This window comes from Elephas maximus, chromosome 7 (assembly GCF_024166365.1).
Source record: "Elephas maximus indicus isolate mEleMax1 chromosome 7, mEleMax1 primary haplotype, whole genome shotgun sequence".
NCBI classification, from domain to species: Eukaryota; Metazoa; Chordata; class Mammalia; order Proboscidea; family Elephantidae; genus Elephas; species Elephas maximus.
Genome location: NC_064825.1, coordinates 45,190,993 through 45,213,827, shown reverse-complemented (window position 1 = coordinate 45,213,827; position 22,835 = coordinate 45,190,993). Strand labels below are relative to the sequence as shown.

The 22,835-nt window shown below is 40.3% G+C and overlaps 1 protein-coding gene across 1 annotated transcript in view; it reads right to left on the bottom strand.

Annotated features, from left to right (window-relative positions):
- The window catches only part of LOC126078966 (glycerophosphodiester phosphodiesterase domain-containing protein 4-like), an 82,637-nt gene that overhangs the window by 42,266 nt on the left and 17,536 nt on the right, over positions 1 to 22,835 (bottom strand). Inside the window, exons 4-9 of the mRNA XM_049889826.1 lie at positions 17,543 to 17,641; positions 17,378 to 17,471; positions 16,430 to 16,507; positions 15,527 to 15,672; positions 15,229 to 15,311; positions 3,822 to 3,972 (exon numbers count right to left, since the gene is read on the bottom strand). Of these exons, the coding sequence (XP_049745783.1) occupies positions 3,822 to 3,972; positions 15,229 to 15,311; positions 15,527 to 15,672; positions 16,430 to 16,507; positions 17,378 to 17,471; positions 17,543 to 17,641 (651 nt within the window). The remainder of the gene's footprint in view (positions 1 to 3,821; positions 3,973 to 15,228; positions 15,312 to 15,526; positions 15,673 to 16,429; positions 16,508 to 17,377; positions 17,472 to 17,542; positions 17,642 to 22,835) is intronic.

Sequence of the window (22,835 nt, the reverse complement as noted above, 5' to 3'; positions counted from 1 at the left end):
AGGGCAAGGACGAGATGGCAGGAGGGACAGTAAAGCTGGAAGAATGGAAATGGGGACCACAAGGTCAAGAAAGGGAGAGTGTTGACACATCACAGGGTTGGCAACCAATGTCACAAAACAGTATGTGTATTAATTGTTTAACGAGAAACTAATTTGCTGCAAAAGACCTCTTGAACGTGTTCAAAAGCAAAGATGTCACTTTGAAGACTAAGGTGTGTCTAACCTAACCCATGGTATTTTCGGTTGCCTCATATACATAGGAAAGCCAGACAATGAATACGGAAGACCAAAGAGGAATCGATGCCTTTGAATTATGGTGTTGGTGAAGAATATTGAATATGCCACAGATTCTCAGATGAACAAAGAAATCTGTCTTAGAAGAAGTGTAGCCAGAATGCTCCTTAGAAGCGAGGATGCGAGACTGAGACTTTGTCTCATACTTTGGACATGTTATCAGGAAGGACCAGTCTTTGGAGAAGGACATCATGCTTGGCAGAGTAGAGGGTCAGTGAAAAAGAGCAAGACCTTCAATGAAATGGACTGACACGGTGTCTGCAACAGTGGGCTCAAACATAGCAACGATTGTGAGGGTGACACAGGATCAGGCAGTGTTCTGTTCTGTTGTATGTAAGGTCTCTGTGAGTCGGAACCAACTTGAAGGCACCTAACAACAACAGAATGAATCTTAAGTGGAGTCTCAATAGATAAATCTATCCCTACGTAATTCCTCACTTTTCACTGTTTTTACATTAAACAGGATCAAATAAGCCATTACATCCAGTATAAATAAAATTCCACTCCACCCTTCGTACACGATAAAAAATACCTTAAAATTCATTTTCTTAATTGCATTATTACCTGAAAAAAGAGCTAGTGCCACAGCTGACCTCCCCCATTACGCTACTATCTCTATTGACACATATACCAGAAATATGAATATCCACTGTCTATCTTGTTCATAGGAGCCCTGCTGTTGCAGTGGTTAAGTGCTCGGCTACTAACTGAAAGCTCAGCTGCTTAAAGCCACCAGCTGCTCCACAGGAGAAAAATGTGGCAGTCTGCTTCTGTAAAGATTATAGCCTTGGAAACCCTATGGGGCAGTTCTGCTCTGTCCTATAGGGTTCCTATGAGTCGGAATTGACTCCACAGCAATGGGTTTATCTTGTTCAGATGCTTACTTTCAAAATCAAATTCTCAAATGAGTACCTCTGATTGGCAGGACCTAGGTCACAGGGATTCACCCTCGCCACAAGACAAGCTGGGAAAATGTGTTCTGTTTTCTTTAACTTGAGAAAGCAGGTTTGAACTTTATCAAATGCATATATAACCTTTTATTTTCCCCACTTAAAAATCTTCAAGAATAATTCTAAACTAACTTGTTATTTCAGAATTGCTATAATCAACTTTCAAAATGTTTTCCCAGACTCTTCTCCCAGTCTTTCTTCTATCTCCTCCCTGCCTCTCCCTTTCCCCCTTCTCTCCCTCTCCCTTATAGGCACACAAACACACACACCACATCCCTCTTGCTTGAATATGCTGTGATCTCTGAAAAACGCTATCATCAATACTCATGGTTTCCCTTAGAGTAACGATCTTCCCTCAGAAGAAATGACAACTTTGCACAAAGTATTCTCCAAGCCCCTCAAGTAGAACCATTAATTTCTCCTTCAAAATTACTTAACACACAGCACTTGCTTTTAATTTTATCACACTCATTATTGCCCTATACACCTCCTTCTTCTAGAATCTCCCATCACCACTCATCATACTAAAGTTAGAAGTTGTTCTTGTGTGCTCCCAAAGCAACCTGAAATTCTACTTTAGCACTTATCACAATGTATTGTAATTTTCTTCTTATACTACCCTGTGAGCTTTATTAGGGCTGGATATGTGCACACACTAGTACCCAGTAGGTACACAATAAATATTTGTTGAATAGCAAGAAGAAGGAATCAAGAATAATTATGTTTCTAGTCTTCCTCATATATGAAATGGTGAGCTACTCAAAATGCCCAGTAAAAGTACCCCACTTATCCACAGTTTCACTTTCTGCAGTTTGTAACCTGCGGTCAACCATAGTTCAAAAACGTCAAATGAATAGTGTGATGAAATCTTGAGCCATCCCACTCCACCCCGCCTGGAACACGAATCATCCCTTTATCCAGGGTATCCATGCTGCGTACACTACCTGCCAGTTAGTCACTTAGCAGCCAACTTGGTTATCGGATCCACTGTTGTGGTACCGCAGGGCTTGTGTTCAAATAACCCTTATCTTACTTAATAATGGCCTCAAAGTGCAAGAGTAGTCTGCTGGCAGTTTGGATATGCCAAAGAGAAACCATAAAGTGCTTCCTTTTAAGGGTGCTGGTACATATATGTCCCTGTTACATTTTCCACCCCTGGAGGTTTACTGGCAGACATTTGAGCCACTTCAGTGCGTATGGCTGGATACTGGTGCAACTGCCTGAAAAGTGCTGAGAGCTATTTGGACAAGGTGATGCTTGTAGGAGGAGTAATTATGTGAAATTTTTGTGTCTTTTGGCTTCTGTACAGTGACATAAGGTCTAAGGCTTGCAAAGATGTTTATTATTTCTGTTGTGGTATTGGGAAGGTATGGTTATCAGTATTCAGAAATATTCAAGTACTGAGTTATTTTCAGGGTGAAAACAGTTTGTGATGCACTTGCTGGGCTATGGGATGGATATGGCCCACTTGTATTAGTCACCTCCCTTACGACATCTTTTATAAAGTGCTCACCTTGCTGATGAAGAGCATTTCCCAGTCAAGACAACCAGAAGGTGATGCATAGAATGTAGCACTCAGAAGAAACATAGTCAAACAACAATTACATGCAGAAAGTGCAAACTACCTTTATGTGTCACCCTTTGTTTTCTAAAGTTTCCCTCAAAATCAAACTGATAACAATTATGTGCAGGAAGTGCAATGTTTATTTAGTATTTTGGGTGTATTTCTGGAAAGCTGAGTAAGATATTTTATGACTCAAGTATAAGCAGGAAGTGTGCTGCACTTCCTGGGCCATGGTATCAATATGGCTCGCTTGCAATTGTCACCTCATTTTTTCAAATAATAAATAACTGTCAACAATGATTCAGCATCCCTGCCATTAATGAAAAAATATGGCATCACCAAAAAGTTTCCCCCAAAATTCATCCTTCAAAGGGTTAAGTGAAAAGGTAAGAGTTCTCAACATTATTACAAGAAGAAGGGTGAGTATGGTACCATATTTTGAGAGAGAGAGAAACCACAGTCACCTAACTTTTATTACACTGTATTGCTATAATTGTTCTATTTTATTAGTTAGTGTTGTTAATCTCCTACTGTGCTTAATTTATAAATCAAACTTTATCATAAGCATGTATATTCAGGACAAAACATACTATATATAAGGCTCAGTACTATCCATGGTTTCAGGCATCCACTGGGAGCCTTGGAACGTATCCCCTGCAGATAAGGGGGTACTACTGTACATGATAAGGGAGGACAACTGTACCTGGGGGGCACACTGCAGAACTTCATGAATTGTTTGAACGAAAAGGAATTATATGACAAGTTTACACGTATGTCTTTGGACTTTCCAGTAAAAAAAAAAAAAAAAAAATGTAGCAACCAGCAATTCAACTGAATGAATTACTGGAAAGACTCTCCTGCCGGTACTAGAACCCTACCAACAAACTGCGATAAAACTGTGTGTATACTTGCCTATCTTTACCAATGGCCTTATCTCAAAGAGTAGCACATGCAGAGAGATTCGAAGCAGGTTTGTTGAGCTGAGGACTCTGTCTTACCCACGGTTCTATTACCTTCAAAAACCATATGCCTGCATTCAGAGTCGATATGAAATCCCAGGTGAAGAATTCACTTCTGTTGAGGGCAGCACTGGGTATCACCTCCCTGATATCAGTTGTTCGCTTGAAGTCATGGTCGTGCAGGAGGAAAGGCACACTATCGTAACTGCAGACAGAGGGAAAAAAGGGAGGTAAATGTAGGTAAGTTGAATGCAGCTATCTTGGTAGAGAAAAAAAAGCCAAACCTGCTGCCACTGAGCAGATTCTGACTCATAGCAATCCCATATGACAGAGTAGAACTTCCCCCATATGATCTCCAAGGAGAGGCTGGTGGATCTGAACTATTAACCTTTTGGTTAGCAGCCGTAGCTCTTAACCACTACACCATCAGGGTTTCCTCTTGGTAGAGAGGATCTTTGAAAGCCTATCAAGGTCACAAGTCTTACTAGGGTTCTTTCCTCCCTCACAAATCTCAGTAAGGCACTAAGTACCAGTCATGTGTACTTCAATGGCAGTATTTTCCTGCCCTAGCAATCAATATTTTTTCATGACGCATAATGATCATATTAGTGATGGTGAAAGAGTAGATTGTCTATTCAGGGTATTTCCAGCACCAGAAAAGCAGCAGGTATAGTAGTGACATGAGAGTAAGGTGAGTGAAAGTATGAGTCCTGAGGTCCCCAGGGCCATAGTAAGCAGGTGTCCATACAGTCTTTGTGTCTTTCTGACTCTTTCCCCTATCTAGGCACCAGCCCTAGGTCTCTCACAACATACGTTATCATTAGACAAGTTTCTGGTCCTACTATTTGGTATTTGCCTTGGGGAATCTCTGTTTCTATAAAAAAAAAAAAAAAAAAGTCTCTCTTGCCTTCTCAATAAAATATCTATGAAGAGAACTTGTGCAATGGGCACAATGGAGTAACAGGTTTGGTAGTTACCCTAGCCATAAGCAACTGGAAAACTGGACAAAATAAATAATAGTTTTCAGTCAATGGACAACAGGGAGGAAGCACAGTATTATGATCTCTGAGAAAAAAGAAATAAATATGATAATCCCTATCAATACCCAGACTTTTTTCCTGCAAGTGACTGTGGACAGAGAAAGAAAACCTAAAATGAGGAGAAAGAAATTGAAGTAAAGAAAGGCCAAGGCAGCTGGAATTTGTGAGCCAGATTCCCACAGAGGTTGGAATGAAACAGTTCCAGAAATCTTTACAGAAGTCCCTTGAGTCTATGGCCTAATACCAATCTGTATATATGTAGGGTAAATTCTATAAAGCTTGGCAAGAACAACTTGGCAAGAAAAGAAAAAGTACCAGAAAGTTCTAAACCAAATAGTTTTCAGAGCCAACATGGGTATGAATCATTCAAGTTCCTTCTCGGAAGAGTGGAGACACCTCAATGTTTGTATGGGATATTTATTAGACACTCCAGAGGAACATACCTTAGAAATATGGCTAATTAACATCTAGGATAATTCAGATTTGGAGTCATCATAAAAGAGCTTGAAAACAAACATCGAAGAAGTCAAATATTTCTGCCTCCTAGAAGAAGTCCAATAAAATATAGCACCCAGCAATGTAAAATCAAAATGTCCAGTATGTAACCAAAACTTAGACATGCAAAGCAGCAAAAAAAAAAAAAGATGACTGGCCCATAACAGCAGGCACTACTCAATAGAGAAAACTCAAAAATGAAAGAGATGATAATATTAGTAAAGACATTAAATAATATAAAACAAAATATAAATAATGTAAATAATAGATATAAAGGAAATGACCATATGAGGAGATAAATGGAAAATATGTTTTTAAGACTAGGAATTATTGAGATGAAAAATATAATAACAAAAAAAATTAGACTGGATGAAATTACAGATAACACAAAGATTGGTGAATTTGAAGATGCAGCAATACAATCTATCCAAAATGTAGCACAGAGAGAAAAACGACTGGAACAAAAAGAACAGGGTATCAATGTGACCTCTGAGACATATCAAGCAGAATCATATATGTGTAACTGGAATCCTAAAGTGAGAGGAGGGGCAGAAAAATATTTGAAGAAATAAAAGTTAAAATTTTTCAAAATTTGATGATCATTATGCACCAACAGATCCAAGAATCTCAACAAATTCTAAGCAGAATAAATACAAGTGTACAAAAACACACACACACACCATATTAAGGATCACCATAATCAAATTGGTAAGGAATCAGTGACAAAAGAAAATCTTAAAAGAAGCCAGAGAAAAAACAGACATACACTGGTATAAAGATTATCACAGTGGAATAAAGATAATCATTATCACAGATTAAAAACAAAAACCAAACCCGTTGCCATCAGGTCAATTCCAACTCATAGTTACCCTATAGGACAGAGTAGAACCGCCCCATAGAGTTTTCAAGGAGCACTGGGTGGATTTGAACTGCCGAACTTTTGATTAACAGCCATAGCACTTAACCACAACGTCACCAGGGTTTCCTATCACAGATTATTCATCAGAAAATATGTAAGTCAGAAAAAAATAGAACAACATATTTAAATGCTGAAAGAAAAAGCTGTCAACTTACACAGTTAACAAAAATATTCTTCAAAAATGAAGGTAAAATGAAAATATTTCAGACAAACAAAAGGCAGTCCTGCTCTACAAGAAACATTTAAAGAAGTGCTTAGGCAAAGGGAAAATTATATCAGTTGAAAACTTAGATCTACACAAAAGAATGAAGAGTGCAGGATATGATAAATACGTAGATAAATATTAAAAAACTTTTTCCCATTTTTTAATCTCTTAAAAAATAATTGTTCAAAGTAAAAATTAATAACAATGTGTTATGAAGTTCAATACAGCAATAGGTTTAAGAATTGACACCAGTCCTGATTAAACTCTTCCAAAAGATAGAAAGGGAAGGAATACTCCTTAATTCACTCTATGAAGCAAACATAAGCCTGATACCAAAACCAGATAAACACACTACAAGAAAACTAGAGGTTAATATCCATTATGAATATAGATGCAAAAATCTTCAAAAATATACTAACGAACAGAATCCAATAGCATATGAAAAGATTCATGCACCATGACCAAATGGGATTTATTCCAGGAATACAAGGATAGTTCTTTAGAAAATCGATCAACATAATACACCACACATCAATAGAACAAAGGAAAAGAACCTGATCAATCATCTCTACAGATGCAGAAAAGCATTTGATAATATCTAATACTATTTCTTGATGAAAACCTCAAGAAGATTGGAATAGAAGGGAAATCACTCAACATGATTCGGGGCATATATGAAAAGCCAACAGCTAACATTATACTTAATGGGGAAAGACTGAGAGCTTTTCCTTTGAAACTGGGAACAAGACAAGGGTATTCTCTCTCACTGCTTCTATTCAATATTGTGTTAGAAGTCCCAGACAGAGCAGTAAGACAAGAAAAAGAAGTAAAAGGTATCTAGATCGGAAAAGTAAAATTATCTGTATTCATAGATGGCATGATCCTGAATATAGAAAATCCCAAAGAGTCCACAAGAAAAATTCTAGATATATAATAGAGAAATTTAGCAAAGTTGCAGGGTACAAGTTCAACGAACAAAAATCAATTGGGTTTCTATACACCAGCAATGAGAAATCTGAAAGGAAAATTATGGAAACAATTCAATTTACGACAGCATCTAAGAGAATAAAATGCCTAGGAATAAATTTAACCAGGGAAATGAGGGACTTATACAATGAAAATTATAAAACACTGCTGGAAATATTAAAGAATACTTAAAGAAATGGAAAAATGTTCTGTATTTATGGATTGGAAAACTTAATATTGTTAAGATGCCAATACTACTTAAAGTGATCTATAGGTTCTCAATGCACTCCCAATCAAAATCCCAATAGCCATCTTTACAGAAATGGAAAAACCAATCCTCAATTTTATACGGAATGGTAAGAGGACCTCAATAGCTAAAGCCATGGTGTAAGAGAAGAACAAAGTAGGAGGACTCACATTTCCTTATTTTAAAACATATTATACAGCTACAGTAATCAAAATAGCATAGAAACAAAAAACAACAGACATATAGACCACTAGAATAGAACTGAGAATCTAGAAATAAACCTACACATGTATGGTCAACTGATTTTTGATAAGGGTATTAAGTCCGTTTGATGGGGAAAGAAAAGATTCTTCAATAAATGCTGCTGGGAAAATTGATTTCCACATGCGGAAAAATGAAACAGGATCCATGCCTCACATCATATACAAAAACAAATTAAAAATTCATGAAGGACCTAAATGTGGAAACTAAAACCTTAAAATTCTTAGAAAGAAATGCAGGGACTATGTAGTCAGGCGTAGCTTTTAACAACGGACTATCTAATATAATAAAAAAAGCAGAGACACTGAAAGACAAAATAAATAAATGAGACCTCATAAAAATTAAAAACTTTTTTTAATCAAAGGACTTTATCAGACTTCCAGCCAACATGGTGCCATAGACAGAAACACCTCACCATCCCTGCACAGCAAAGACCCAAAAAACTAAGCAAAACAGAGACCAACGTCAGTCCTGGAACCCTAAGTGTCAAATTAAGAGAGAAAGAACTCAGCCAAGCACCAGATGGAATAATAAACTGGCAAAGAACAGACAGCGAGGAGAAATATGTGCGGTGGTCCCCCATCAGCTAATGCACCATGATTCACCACCTTGGACTCCTGCTAGAGACAAGCAGACAGGGTGCACGGGAAAGCAGCTTCACGGAGCTCACAGCAGGAGACAGAGGACCCAGTAACCAGTTATACATGTTTCCCATCCCCCATACTCTCCCTGCTGCTCTACCTCCGTGCTTCCTGGGTGGCAGCAGTGGCTTGGCCGGCTGGAAAGTGCAGCATGCATGCTGCTTGGATTTGCCCCACACACATCAGATATCGGTGGACAGGGAGTGTGGGAAAGCAGCTTCGTGAAGTTCCAGCAGGTGACAGAGCACTCGTAACCAGCAATATATGCTTTTCTAACCTCCCGCCCTTCTTACCTCCTCTGCCCTCAGCTGCCTCTGCTTCCCGCCAGCTGCAGTCTCTTGGGCCTGAGGCAACTGCTTTGGCCCCGGGCCACTTGGATTCACCCCACCCACAAGGGCTGGCTACTTGAGTGCCATCTGTCTGTCGTTGGTGTTGCTTTTTTCCATTTCTTTTCGTTTCTTCCATGCCTCTCACCACCTCCCCCTCCTTTTTTGTGAACATCTGACTCCGTGTGCCATCTTTGCTTCCTCTTGAAAGGCTATGTCGCACCACTCAACTGGGGAACCACTCCCCCCAGCCCATGACACCATGCTGGTAGGATCCCTGAGGCTTTTTTTGTTTGTTTTGTTTTGTTTCTGTTTTATTTGTTTGTTTTCTTTTTCTTTTCATGGCTTGAGAGCCCCTTCCAGCCACGGTGCACTGCACGGCTTATAAGCCACTCTCCTAACCTGTGCAGCCATGAAGTGGGGATCCCTGGGGGCATTTCTTTTTTCTTTCCTTCCTTTTTTTTTTTCCTCCCTTTTTTCCTTTCTTTTGCTCTTCTTTTGTCAATTCTCATCTCTCTATACTTATCTTCTTTTCCTGTTTCCTGAATACCTGGCGCTGTGTGACATCTATACTCCCTCTAGCCAAGCTATATTGTGCAGTCTGGGAGCCAGTTTTTCGGTTTTCTGCAGTTGCACTGGTGGGACTACTGGGGAGGTTTCTTTTTTCCAAATTTTTATCTAGTTATTTTTTGTCTTTTTCCCTTTTGGTAAACTTATTAAAAATCAAAGGAAAAAAATAAATATATCAAGAATTAATGCCTTTGAATTATGGTGTTGTTGAAGAATACTGAATAAACCATGGACTGCCCAAAGAATGAACAGACCTGTCTTGGAAGAAGTACAGCCAGAATGCTCCTTAGAAGCAAGGATGGCAAGACTTTGTCTCACAAACCTTGGACATGTTACCAGGAGGGACCAGTCCCTGGAGGACACCATGCTTGGTAAAGCAGAGGGTCAGCGAAAGAGAAGACCTTCAAAGAGACGGATTGACACAGTGGCTACAATTTTCTCAAAGACATCAACACTTGTAAGCATGCAGTGGGACCAGGCAATGTTTCGTTCTGTTGTACATAGGCTCGCTATGAGTTGGAACTGACATGATGGTACCTAACAACAAAAATTCTATCTGCGAGGGACAGGTGAGGAGAAATTATAAACAGATTTATTTTAAATTTCTGTTCCCAATTGTTCATTGATGGTATAAGAAATACTACCAACTTTTATGTATTCACTTTGGACTCTTTGTGCTGGACGCGCTTCTTACTTCTAGAATCTTTCTGGTACAATTTTGGAGATGTTTTACATAGACAATCACGTCATCTACAAATTGGGATGATTTCATTTCTTCCCATCCAATTTGGATTCCTTTTACTTCCTTTACTGTGCTGGGTAGAACTTCCAGTACTATGGTGAATAAGAGTGGTGAGAGTGGACAATTTGTCTTGTTCCTATTTTTTCCAGGAAAGTATTCAGACTTTCACCATTAAGTATAATGTTAGCTGTATACTTTTTGTAGATGCTCTCTATCAAGTTGAGGAATTCCCCTTCTATTTCTAATTTTCTGAGCATTTTTATCATGAATGGGTTGGTGTTATCTATTGAATTCTGTACCCCCAAAATATGTATTGGAATCCCAACTTCTATACCTGTATATGTAATCTAATCACTCTGCACAATGTAATCTAACATAATATAATCAGTCAATCAGTTGAGGTCTTACCAGTGCAGCATGGATCTTAAACCTAATCACTTCGGAGTAATACAAAGAACAGCACAGACACAGATGCATGCACACACACACAGGAGAAGAGAGACACCATGTGGTGTCTCTGAAGTGCAGGACAGAATACAAAGGAGGCAAACAAATCAAAAGAAAACAATCACCAAAAAAAAGCCCAGGGAACTCCCTACTGAGTTGTCCCTTGAGTTTCGTGGACTCTTGCCAGTCCACCTTCTTTTCTCTACCTTTCAGAGTCTTCTGTTACTTGCTTTTTCAATTTTGTCCAGGCTTTTCCTAAGAATATAGTGGGATGTGCTTACACCATCTTGTCTGGAACCAGAACTCCCAGTAGCCGTTTTTTTTTTTAGCACTTGCTATTTCCATACTCCTTACCTGTACCGGTACCAGCTACCACCCAGTCAACTCTGACTCATGGCAACCCCATGTGTCTCAGAATAAAACTGTGCTCCATAGCACTTCCAATGGCTGATTTTTCAGAAGTAGATCACCAGGCCTTTCTTCCAAGGTGCATCTGGGTGGAATCGAACCTCCAACATTTCTGTTAGTAGTCTAGCACATTAACTGTTTGCACTACCCAGGGACTCCTCACCAGATGGAACACACAGAAATCAAACTGACGACATCTGTGGCAAGAGGTGATGGAAAAGCTCGATATCATCAGTCAGGACAAGGCCAGGGGCCAACTGTGGAATAGACCATCAATTGCTCTTATGTAAGTTCAAGCTGAAACTGAAGGAAATCAGAGCAAGTCCATGACAGCCAAAATATGAACTTGAGTATATCCCACCTGAATTTAGAGACCATCTGAAGAGTAAATTTGATGCACTGAATGCTAGTGACTGAAGGCCAGACAGTTGTGGAATGACATCAAGGACATCATCCATGAAGAATGCAAGATGTCACTGAAAAGACAGGAAGGAAAGAAAAGAACAAGATGGATGTCAGAGGAGACTTGGAAACTTGCTCTTGAGAGTCGAGCAGCTAAAGCAAAAAGAAGAATTGATGAAGTAAAAGAACTGAACAGAAGATTTCAAAGGGCAGCTGGAGAGGACAAAGTAAAGTATTATACCGACATGTGCAGAGAGCTGGAGATGGAAAACCAAAAGGGAAGAACACACTTGGTGTTTCTCAAGCTGAAAGAACTGAAGAAAAAATACAAGCCTTGAGTTGCAATAGTGAAGGATTCTATTGGGAAAATATTAAATGATGCAGAAAGCATCAAAAGAAGATGGAAGGAATACACAAAGTCATTATACCAAAAAGAATTAGTCGATATTCAACCATTTCAAGAGGTGGCATATGATCAGGAACCCATGGTACTGAGGGAAGAAGTCCAAGCTGCTCTGAAGGCATTGGTGAAAAACAAGGCTCTGGGAATTGACGGAATATCAATTGAGATGTTTCAACAAACAGATGCAGAGCTGGAGGTGCTCACTCGTCTATGCCAAGAAATATGGAAGACAGCTTCCTGGCCAACTGACTGCAAGAGATCCATATTTATGCCTATTCCCAAGAAAGGTGATCCAACCGAATGTGGAAATTATACAACAATATCGTTAATATCACACGCAAGCAAAATTTTGCTGAAGATCACTCAAAAATGGCTGCAGCAGTATATCAACAGGGAACTGCCAGAAATTTAGGCCAGTTTCAGAAGAGGACGTAGAACCAGGGATATCATTGCTGATGTCAGATGGATCCTCGCTGAAAGCAGAGAATACCAGGAGGATGTTTACCTATGTTTTATTGACTATGCAAAGGCATTAGACTGTGTGGATCATAACAAATTATGGATAACATTGCGAAGAATAGGAATTCCAGAACACTTAATTGTGCTCATGAGGAACCTTTACATAGATCAAGAGGCAGCTGTTCAGACAGAACAAGGGGATACTGATTGGTTTAAAGTCAGGAAAGGTGTGCATCAGGGTTGTATTCTTTCACCATACCTATTTAATCTGTATGCTGAACAAATAATCCGAGAAGCTGGGCTATATGAAGAAGAACGGGGCATCAGGATTGGAGGAAGACTCATTAACAACCCGCGTTATGCAGATAACACAAGCTTGCTTGCTGAAAGTGAAGAGAACTTGAACCACTTACTAATGAAGATCAAAGACCACAGCCTTCAGTATGGATTGCACCTCGACATAAAGAAAACAAAAATCCTCACAACTGGACAAATGAGCAATATCATGATAAATGGAGAAAAAATTGACGTTGTCAAGGATTTCATTTTACTTGGATCCACAATCAACAGCCACGGAAGCAGCAGTCAAGAAATCAAAAGATGCATTGCATTCGGTAAATCTGCTGCGAGAGACCTCTTTAAAGTGTTGAAGAGCAAAGATGTCACCTTGGAGACTATGGTGTGCCTGAGCTAAGCCATGGTATTTTCAGTTGCATCATATGCATATGAAAGCTGGATGGTGAATAAGGAAGATGGAAGAAGAATTGATGCCTTTGAATTCTGGTGTTGGCGAAGAATATTGAATATACCATGGACTGCCAAAAGAACAAACAAACCTGTCTTGGAAGAAGTACAACTAGAATGCTCCTTAGAAGCAAGGATGGCGATACTGCATCTTACATACTTTGGACATGTTGTCAGGAGGGATCAGCCCCTGGAGAAGAACATCATGCTTGGCAGAGTACAGGGTCAGCGGAAAAGAGGAAGACCCTCAATGAGGTGGATTGACACAGTAGCTGTAACAATGAGCTCAAGCATAACGATTGTAAGGATGGCACCAGACTGGGCAGTGTTTCATTCTGTTGTGTACAGGGTCGCTATGAGTAGGAATCGACTCGACGGCACCTAACAACAACAAGGGACTCCTCTGTATTACAAGTCTTATTTTTACCTCTGTTAGTAGTTAACCACATTTACTACTTAGTAATTCTTGATATTACATTTTTCCTGTTCGAATTACTGTTGCAATTTCTGTGTCCTCACTGAACTCTGACTGATATGCAGTTTTTGGTAGTGAGACACCTTAGGTAGGGTATGACCATGAACGCAGATGGTGGAGGTACATAGAGGAGAAGATCACTGGAAAAAAGAACGTCAGCAAACAGAAAAACAGAACAGTTGAAAGGATAATGTACATCAAATTTGAAATCACAGTAGTAAGTGAGGAGAGAAAGACAAGGCATCAGGATCTCACTGGCCCAGCACCCTTGCCACATTATGCCCATGGCCACTAGACATTTGTCTACCAGTGACACCAGCAGCTCTGCTTGAACATCCAGTTTTAATCCTGACTCAAAATATTCTGCATGGAAGGGTTGTCACTTTTGAGTAATATCAAGAACCCTGGTCTGAGGTCATGAAATCTAGTTCTAATTCTGGCTGTATCATGTACATTATAGCCATATGACCTGAGCAATACACTTTTCTTCTTGGGACCCAGGTTCAAACCACAGTTTCCTCTATCTGTGAAACAGAATGTTAATTTCTGTTCTGCTTGCCTCACACGATGGCCGTGAAGAGGCTTTATACATACCACATACACTACTATATCCACGCTAGAGATGGCCCCAGACTTCCCACTTCCTCAGCTGCCCAGCTTTGTCAATTTTACTGAGAAGCATGTCTTTTTATCCCTGCTCTTGCTCTGATCCAAGTCTTTCTTTGTCTCTCCTTGGACCGTTGCTACAGTCATTGTTACTCATCTCTCTGGCAATTCTTCCTTACAGCCTTTCAGATGAATCCTTCTAAAACACATTTCCAGTGTGGTCATCTCTTCTCTAAAACCCCCCATGGCTGCTCATTACACATTCCGGGCTCTGCATGGTCCAGTCTCAGGCAGGCCTATAGTCACATCTCTCCTCACGTAGCCCTCTCCAGACCACAAAGCATATCACTTTTGGCGTCCATACAAGTTAGCTCACAGACCTACAAACTTACTATTTCTCACTTAAATGCCTTTGAATAAGCTGATGCCTCTGCCTGGAATGTCTCTTTTCCCCAACTCTGCTTGATAAAATACTATTTTTCCTTCAAATCCCAGCCCAATCATAACCTAGAGCACAGAGTATTTTTTAAAATCACACAATAGGAGGTAACCTTTTCCTCCACTGAGGTTCCATGGCACTTGCCTTATTCTTCTCTTGAAAGCGCTCACTACAAATGGTCTTATACTGCGGTTATTTGTAAATATGCCATGTTTCCTTCACTGGGTTGGGAACGTCTCTTAGATAGGACTATATCTTACTCGTTTGCATTTCCTCAGCACTCTGAAGAAAGCCTGCAATATAGTGGATGCTCAGTGAATGGTAGTTAAATCAAGTGCTGAGCTGTGGTACATAGTGCATGGTTTGCCATAGAGATAAATTTGAATTATGTGTGGGAAATGCAGAGTGTGTGTATGATTTGTGCTGTGTGTGGAAGGATGTTTGCCTTTTATTCCATTTGTGCCTGAATTGAGAATGTAGGGGTACAGATGTGTGGTTTGTAAGGGGGATATGGTTCATATGTGTGGTATCTGCATATACACCATGAGTACAGGAGAAACTCTGCAGGGCTTCCCCCTCTACTCCTTGGGTCAGACTGGTCCTCTTCCATGGCACTGGCCTGATCTTCTCCTGCTCCCAACTCCATCCCTGATCCTACTTTCTTACCTTATACGTACGTCAGACTCTAGCCCATGGGCTCCATGTTCAACAGCTTTCTCAAAAGACATCATGGTATTCTCAGGCCCGAACTGTGAAAGAAGAGATAAAGGGACACTAAAAGAAATGGACTGGGAGTCAGGTGATCTGGGTTTGAGTCCAACCTCAACAATGAATTCCTTATTCTCATCATATCAAGCCAACCCCTTTCCTCTCCAGGGGCTCCTATGGTTCTGAGATCCCTTTCTCTCACCCATACACTCCATGCACTCCTGTACTTACCCTTGTTCACCACAGTCAGACCTACCATGGGGGCACCTCTATGTCCAAAGAAGGTCGGCTTGGGCCCTAAATTCTCCTTATCTTGGATGCAGGGAGAATGAATCCCCAGTGGCATCATGTAGAGAAACAAAAGGACAATAACAAAAGGCAGTCCAACAACTATTTGTAGAGCTGAAAAAGTTGGAAGAAAGGGGAAGAGAGAAAAGAAGAAAAGGGAGATGAAGACCCATTCCAAGCAACTGACTATCCCAAAGCAGCAGTCTGAGTAAATACCCAGCCCATTGGTTTCACTGACTCTGTGGATTGGCTGATTTACTCTACTTCTGTCACATCCCCACCTACTTTCAGTGATTTGCATGTGAAAGTACAAGACTGTCCAAATATATGGCATTATGCTTAAGGCAGCATTACTGGAACTGGAAACTGACAGGGGAATGAATTGTGCAGGGGGTACAAAGGGAAGGAAGCAGAGGGAATGTTAAGGATTAGCTTCTCAGGAGGAGAGGCTTGGCTGATTTTGAGAAAGCCCTAAAGCCTGTAAAGATCAACCTAACATGTCCCTATATTTGAGGCAGTGCGGTATAATGGACGGGTACTAGCTGACAGAAACTTCAAAGCCAGGCTCTGCCACTTTCTAATTGTTGCTTAACCTCTCTGGGTCTTCATTTTCTCCTATAAAATGGGGGCTATTCTGCCACTAACATCTACCTCACAGAGTTGTTATAACTTTGTTGACTCAAAACAGGCGCTCAATAAATATTAGGTACTTGCTTTTCTCTCTCGCTGTCCCTCTTGTACACATACACACCCTGTCCACAGCCCATTATCACTGGTCATTCCCCAACACTTAATGTTTTAGACTTCTGAAGATATTTGAAGTCACCACAAATGCTTCATTGACTTTCAAATCTAGGTCTCCAGCTCTAACCTTTCAACCTTGTGAGTATATGACATCTCTTGGTTTTTTCTCTCTCATAATATGGCATCATGCATCTTCTGTATCTAGCTAAAATTTAGGAAGTAAAAAAAAAAAAAGCATTCATTACTGTCACCTTTAAGTTCTTACCCCAGAAACATTTTCTAAAATTCATCCTGCACAGACATACATACAAACATACATATGTACAATGGCATCACTATCAATTCAGTCTTTCTCTTGCCTGTATCCTTCCACAAATCAGGAAACAAATACCCTATACTAAACCAATGGTAAACAGGGAGGCTTAGAGAGAAGGTTCTATTGGTTCCTCAGGAGGGGTAACCCACTGCCATCTAGTAGTAAGAGATAACTCTATTCTCAAAACAATTAAGTGTACAGCTGATTCTCTTTTGTTTCCATTATATCAGGGCAAAGATTGAGAGAAAACCAGTGACAGAACTAAAAGTCTTTACTCCTGCTGTGAGTCCCCAGGTGTGACAGACAGGGATTCACAGGGGCCTGCTTTGAGTTTCTGGGAGGTAACCAGGGACCTATGGGTCTCATAAAAATTCATTAAAACTAGTAATATTTTCTAAACCAAACTGAAAGTACTGTGACTCTTATCAGTACTCTGGTCAAATAAAATTAAAATGGTCCCACTGCCCCCACCCCACCATTCCCAGACAGTCAATGTGTAACAACATACAAAACAATCTTATTTTTCTAGAAGAAGAATCCCTCTTTAGAAGACGTATTTGGTCAGGGAAATAAATACTGTGACACAGGCCATTTACAGCAGGGAGTGAGAACACAAGGAACACGCCTGAGTAATGAGCTAAACTACTTTCAAAGAGCCATAGGGTTGGCTAGCTACCAAGGCTCTGTTTCACTGAGTGCAGTATATCAGCTAAAGCCAGAGCTGAATGGGTCAGGCAAGGGTCTGCCAAAATGACATACCTTCTCCTTCCAACTGGACCAAGTAGTAGGACACAGGCCATGAAAGGATAATCATCAAAGTTATGCAGGCCAGATGCCAGTAGGGAGCAAAGATCTGGGAGAAAGCCAGAAATCAGGCTGGATACACCTGGACAGACAGTGCTAGAACTGCAGGATGATGCTTACCTTCAGAGACAGCCCAAGTATCAGCCACTTGTCTCTCCATAATTTGCATAAAACCCACAACAAAGTGATGGCTAGTGCAGTCACTAGCAGAATCAGGATCTGAGGAAACAGAAAGGATCTCCTAACTGCCAGGCACTAAGGCAGAACCAGAACTGACCTTGGGGATTGTATGTGTGTTCCCAACAACATCAGAGTCCTCATTCCTCATTCTTTTAATTTAACCTTCCTGCAAACCCTCAATATTGGATGGATCCAATCATTCACCTTCTCTGCTCCTAAGTCTGTTGTATGGCATGGCTAGAAAATATTACACAGCCATATGGTGTGATGACATTACTAATTTATCATTTCCAGCCTCAACCGGACCCTCAACCTGGATTGGCGTCCCTCTTTCATTCTCAACAATGGCCGTAGCAAATATTCACTTCTATATACCACTCAGTATAATTATAACCAAATAATATTTTGTAATTACCTCTTTAATGTATGTTTTCTCCAAAAGACTGTAAGGTTCATGAAGTCAGGGATAATATTTGTATTATTACTACATCCTCAGTGTCTCGCACTGTCTGACATATAGTAAGCATCCAATAAATATTTGCTGAATAGATGAAAAAAGCTGCCAAATCAGACTCATAAATCACAGATCTTACCCAACGCCAAAGTTTGCGAATGACTTAAAGGATACACACAATCATAAGGTATAGGCGAAGCATCTCCCCTTGGAGAAATCCGATCCTGTCAAGAAAGTTCTTTCCTCTCCTGCATTAGGATACATTCTGGTTTGGGACTAGAAATGTAAGGTGTGTTCTGAGCAACATATGCAGAAACACTGCCTCACAGAAGGGGCCACTTTGGTTACAGAACATCCCTACTTCATATACCATTAATGATATCACTCCACCCAGCCACGTCCCCTAGCCTATAAATCTATAAATTCCAGGTTTATTTAGATTAACAATAAGCAACCTAGTTATACTAGGTATATCCTGTTAAAAAATTTCATAGATATGGACTATACAGTACCTTTTGGCTAACAAATACCTTTAGTGGGTTTACCAGGATATCTGGTTATTAGCAGGTTTACAGGGAGTTTCGATTTAGGTCATTCATTCCACCCTGGACATCTCTAGGTAGAAGGGAAATAGGCTATACGTCTGTCACTAACCTCTTCCTTGTTGGGTTTATCATGAGTGCATTAAGACTGAAATTCCAAGTGCTACAGAATTTGTCTTCTGAACAGAAACAGTCTATGCCCCAAGTCTAGTAAGCCTGGCCCTTCCTTGCTTGAAGGTCCAACTGAGGTAGTTACCTTCCAAGGGGATGCCAACTGTTCTCATACCCCACCTCCATCATCTCTCATTGCTGTCAGACTTAAAACTGCAATTAGATCCCAGAATGCCTCAGGAGATTAAGGCTTATAAAAGAATAGCAAGATTTTGCTCATTTACATTGGCAAAAATCCTGTAGCATATATGCAGGATGCTAGACCAGGAGAAAAGAACATTAGATCAGGCTAAATTTATTGATAAAGTTCCATTTACCAGAGATTCTGGATTCAATATATCAGGATCCAAGTGTTAAACAGCTTTGGGTCATTCTAATTGTCTGCAATCTTGGTTCTATAGTGGCCTGTGCCTAATGAAATTGGGATGATAGCAATGTCTTGGTATGGAAGAAAAAATCCAAAGATTTAGGGAGAAAAAGATGTTGGAACGCTATCGCCTGTGATCAGCTCACCTACCCCATATCATGGTCTCTGGGAGGTCTCAGAAGACCCTGAAAAATACACCATGGCTGTCTACTCAATTCTGACTCATAGTGCCCTACAGGACAGAGTAGAACTGCCCCATAGGGTTTCCAAGGAGCTGCTGGTAGATTTGAATTGCTGACCTTTTGTTTAGCAGCTGGGCTCTCAACCACCATGCCACCAGGACTCCATGAAAGTGCCAGTATACTTAAAAAGCACTGTTATGGCTACCCTCCAGGCCTGAATAAAGGTGAGAGATGCTGGGCTCCCTGATTTCCAAGGGAATGATGAGATCCAGCTGTAGTCAAAGCCAAGCAGCAGAACTGCCAGGAGAAGGTGAGCATGGTTTCTATAAGAGGCACAAGCCCGGAATGGTAATAAGAATAGTTTAACAGAAATAAATCCAGGGCTTCAACTGGTTCATTTTGGTTCGAAACCCTGCTGAGAATCTGCATTTTTTTTTAATTAACTTTTATTAAGCTTCAAGTGAACGTTTACAAATCCAATCAGTCTGTCACATATAAGTTTACATACATCTCACTCCCTACTCCCACTTGCTCTCCCCTTCTTGAGTCAGCCCTTTCAGTCTCTCCTTTCGTGACAATTTTGCCGGCTTCCCTCTCTCTCTATCCTCCCATCCCCCCTCCAGACAAGAGTTGCCAACACAATCTCAAGTATCCACCTGATATAATTAGCTCACTCTTCATCAGCGTCTCTCTCCCACCTGCTGACCAGTCCCTTTCATGTCTGATGAGTTTCTTCGGGGATGGTTCCTGTCCTGTGCCAACAGAAGGTCTGGGGACCATGGCCGCCGGGATTCCTCTAGTCTCAGTCAGACCATTAAGTATGGTCTTTTTATGAGAATTTGGGGTCTGCATCCCACTGATCTCCTGCTCCCTCAGGGGTCCTCTGCTGTGCTCCCTGTCAGGGCAGTCATCTATTGTGGCTGGGCACCAACTAGTTCTTCTGGTCTCAGGATGATGTAGGTCTCTGGTTCATGTGGCCCTTTCTGTCTCTTGGGCTCTTAGTTGTCGTGTGACCTTGGTGTTCTTCATTTTCCTTTGCTCCAGGTGGGTTGAGACCAATTGATGCATCTTAGATGGCCGCTTGTTAGCATTTAAGACCCCAGACGCCACATTTCAAAGTGGGATGCAGAATGATTTCATAATAGAATTATTTTGCCAATTGACTTAGAAGTCCCCGCAAACCATGTTCCCCAGACCCCCGCCCTTGCTCTGCTGACCTTTGAAGCATTCATTTTATCCCGGAAACTTCTTTGCTTTTGGTCCAGTCCAATTGAGCTAACCTTCCAAGTATTGAGTGTTGTCTTTCCGTTCACCTAAAGCAGTTCTTATCTACTGATAAATCAATAAAAAACCCTCTCCCACTCTCCCTCCCTCCCCCCCTCGTAACCACAAAAGTATGTGTTCTTCTCAGGTTTACTATTTCTCAAGATCTTATAATAGTGGTCTTATACAATATTTGTCCTTTTGCATCTGACTAATTTCGCTCAGCATAATGCCTTCCAGGTTCCTCCATGTTATGAAATGTTTCACAGATTCGTCACTGTTCTTTATCGATGCGTAGTATTCCATTGTGTGAATAAACCACAATTTATTTACCCATTCATCCGTTAATGGACTCCTTGGTTGCTTCCAACTTTTTGCTATTGTAAACAGAGCTGCAATAAACATGGGTGTGCATATATCTGTTCGTGTGAAGGCTCTTGTATCTCTAGGGTATATTCCGAGGAGTGGGATTTCTGGGTTGTATGGTAGTTCTATTTCTAACTGTTTAAGATAACGCCAGATAGATTTCCAAAGTGGTTGTACCATTTTACATTCCCACCAGCAGTGTATAAGAGTTCCAATCTCTCCACAGCCTCTCCAACATTTATTATTTTGTGTTTTTTGGATTAATGCCAGCCTTGCTGGTGTGAGATGGAATCTCATCGTAGTTTTAATTTGCATTTCTCTAATGGCTAATGATCGAGAGCATTTTCTCATGTATCTGTTGAGTATCTTCTTTAGTGAAATGTGTGTTCATATCCTTTGCCCACTTTTTGATTGGGTTGTTTGTCTTTTTGTGGTTGAGTTTTGCCAGAATCATGTAGATTTTAGAGATCAGGCGCTGGTCGGAGATGTCATAGCTGAAAATTCTTTCCCAGTCTGTACGTGGTCTTTTTACTCTTTTGGTGAAGTCTTTAGATGAGCATAGGTGTTTGATTTTTAGGAGCTCCCAGTTATCGGGTTTCTCTTTGTCATTTTTGGTAATGTTTTGTATTCTGTTTATGCCTTGTATTAGGGCTCCTAGGGTTGTCCCTATTTTTTCTTCCATGATCTTTATCGTTTTAGTCTTTATGTTTAGGTCTTTGATCCACTTGGAGTTAGTTTTTGTGCATGGTGTGAGGTATGGGTCCTGTTTCATTTTTTTGCAAATGGATATCCAATTATGCCAGCACCATTTGTTAAAAAGACTATCTTTTCCCCAATTAATTGACACTGGTCCTTTGTCAAATATCAGCTACTCATACGTGGATGGATCTATGTCTGGGCTCTCAATTCTGTTCCATTGGTCTGTGTGCCTGTTGTTGTACCAGTACCAGGCTGTTTTGACTACTGTGGCTGTATAATAGGTTCTGAAGTCAGGTAGAGTGAGGCCTCCCACTTTCTTCTTCTTTTTCAGTAGTGCTTTGCTTATCCGGGGCTTCTTTCCCTTCCATATGAAATTGGTGATTTGTTTCTCTATCCCCTTAAAATATGACATTGGAATTTGGATCGGAAGTGCATTGTATGTATAGATGGCTTTTGGTAGAATAGACATTTTTACTATGTTAAGTCTTCCTATCCATGAGCAGGGTATGTTTTTCCACTTAAGTATGTTCTTTTGAATTTCTTGTAGTAGAGCTTTGTAGTTTTCTTTGTATAGGTCTTTTACATCCTTGGTAAGATTTATTCCTAAGTATCTTATCTTCTTGGGGGCTACTGTGAATGGTATTGATTTGGTTATTTCCTCTTCGGTGTTCTTTTTGTTGATGTAGAGGAATCCAAGTGATTTTTGTATGTTTATTTTATAACCTGAGACTCTGCCAAACTCTTCTATTAGTTTCAGTAGTTTTCTGGAGGATTCCTTAGGGTTTTCTGTGTATATAATCATGTCATCTGCAAATAGTGATAACTTTACTTCCTCCTTGCCAATCCAGATACCTTTTATTTCTTTGTCTAGCCTAATTGCCCTGGCTAGGACTTCCAGCACGATGTTGAATAAGAGCGGTGATAAAGGGCATCCTTGTCTGGTTCCTGTTCTTAAGGGAAATGCTTTCAGGTTCTCTCCATTTAGAGTGATATTGGCTGTTGGGTTTGCATAGATTCCCTTTATTATGTTGAGGAATTTTCCTTCAATTCCTATTTTGGTAAGAGTTTTTATCATAAATGGGTGTTGGACTTTGTCAAATGCCTTTTCTGCATCAATTGTTAAGATCATGTGGTTTTTGTCCTTTGTTTTATTTATGTGATGGATTACATTAATGGTTTTTCTGATATT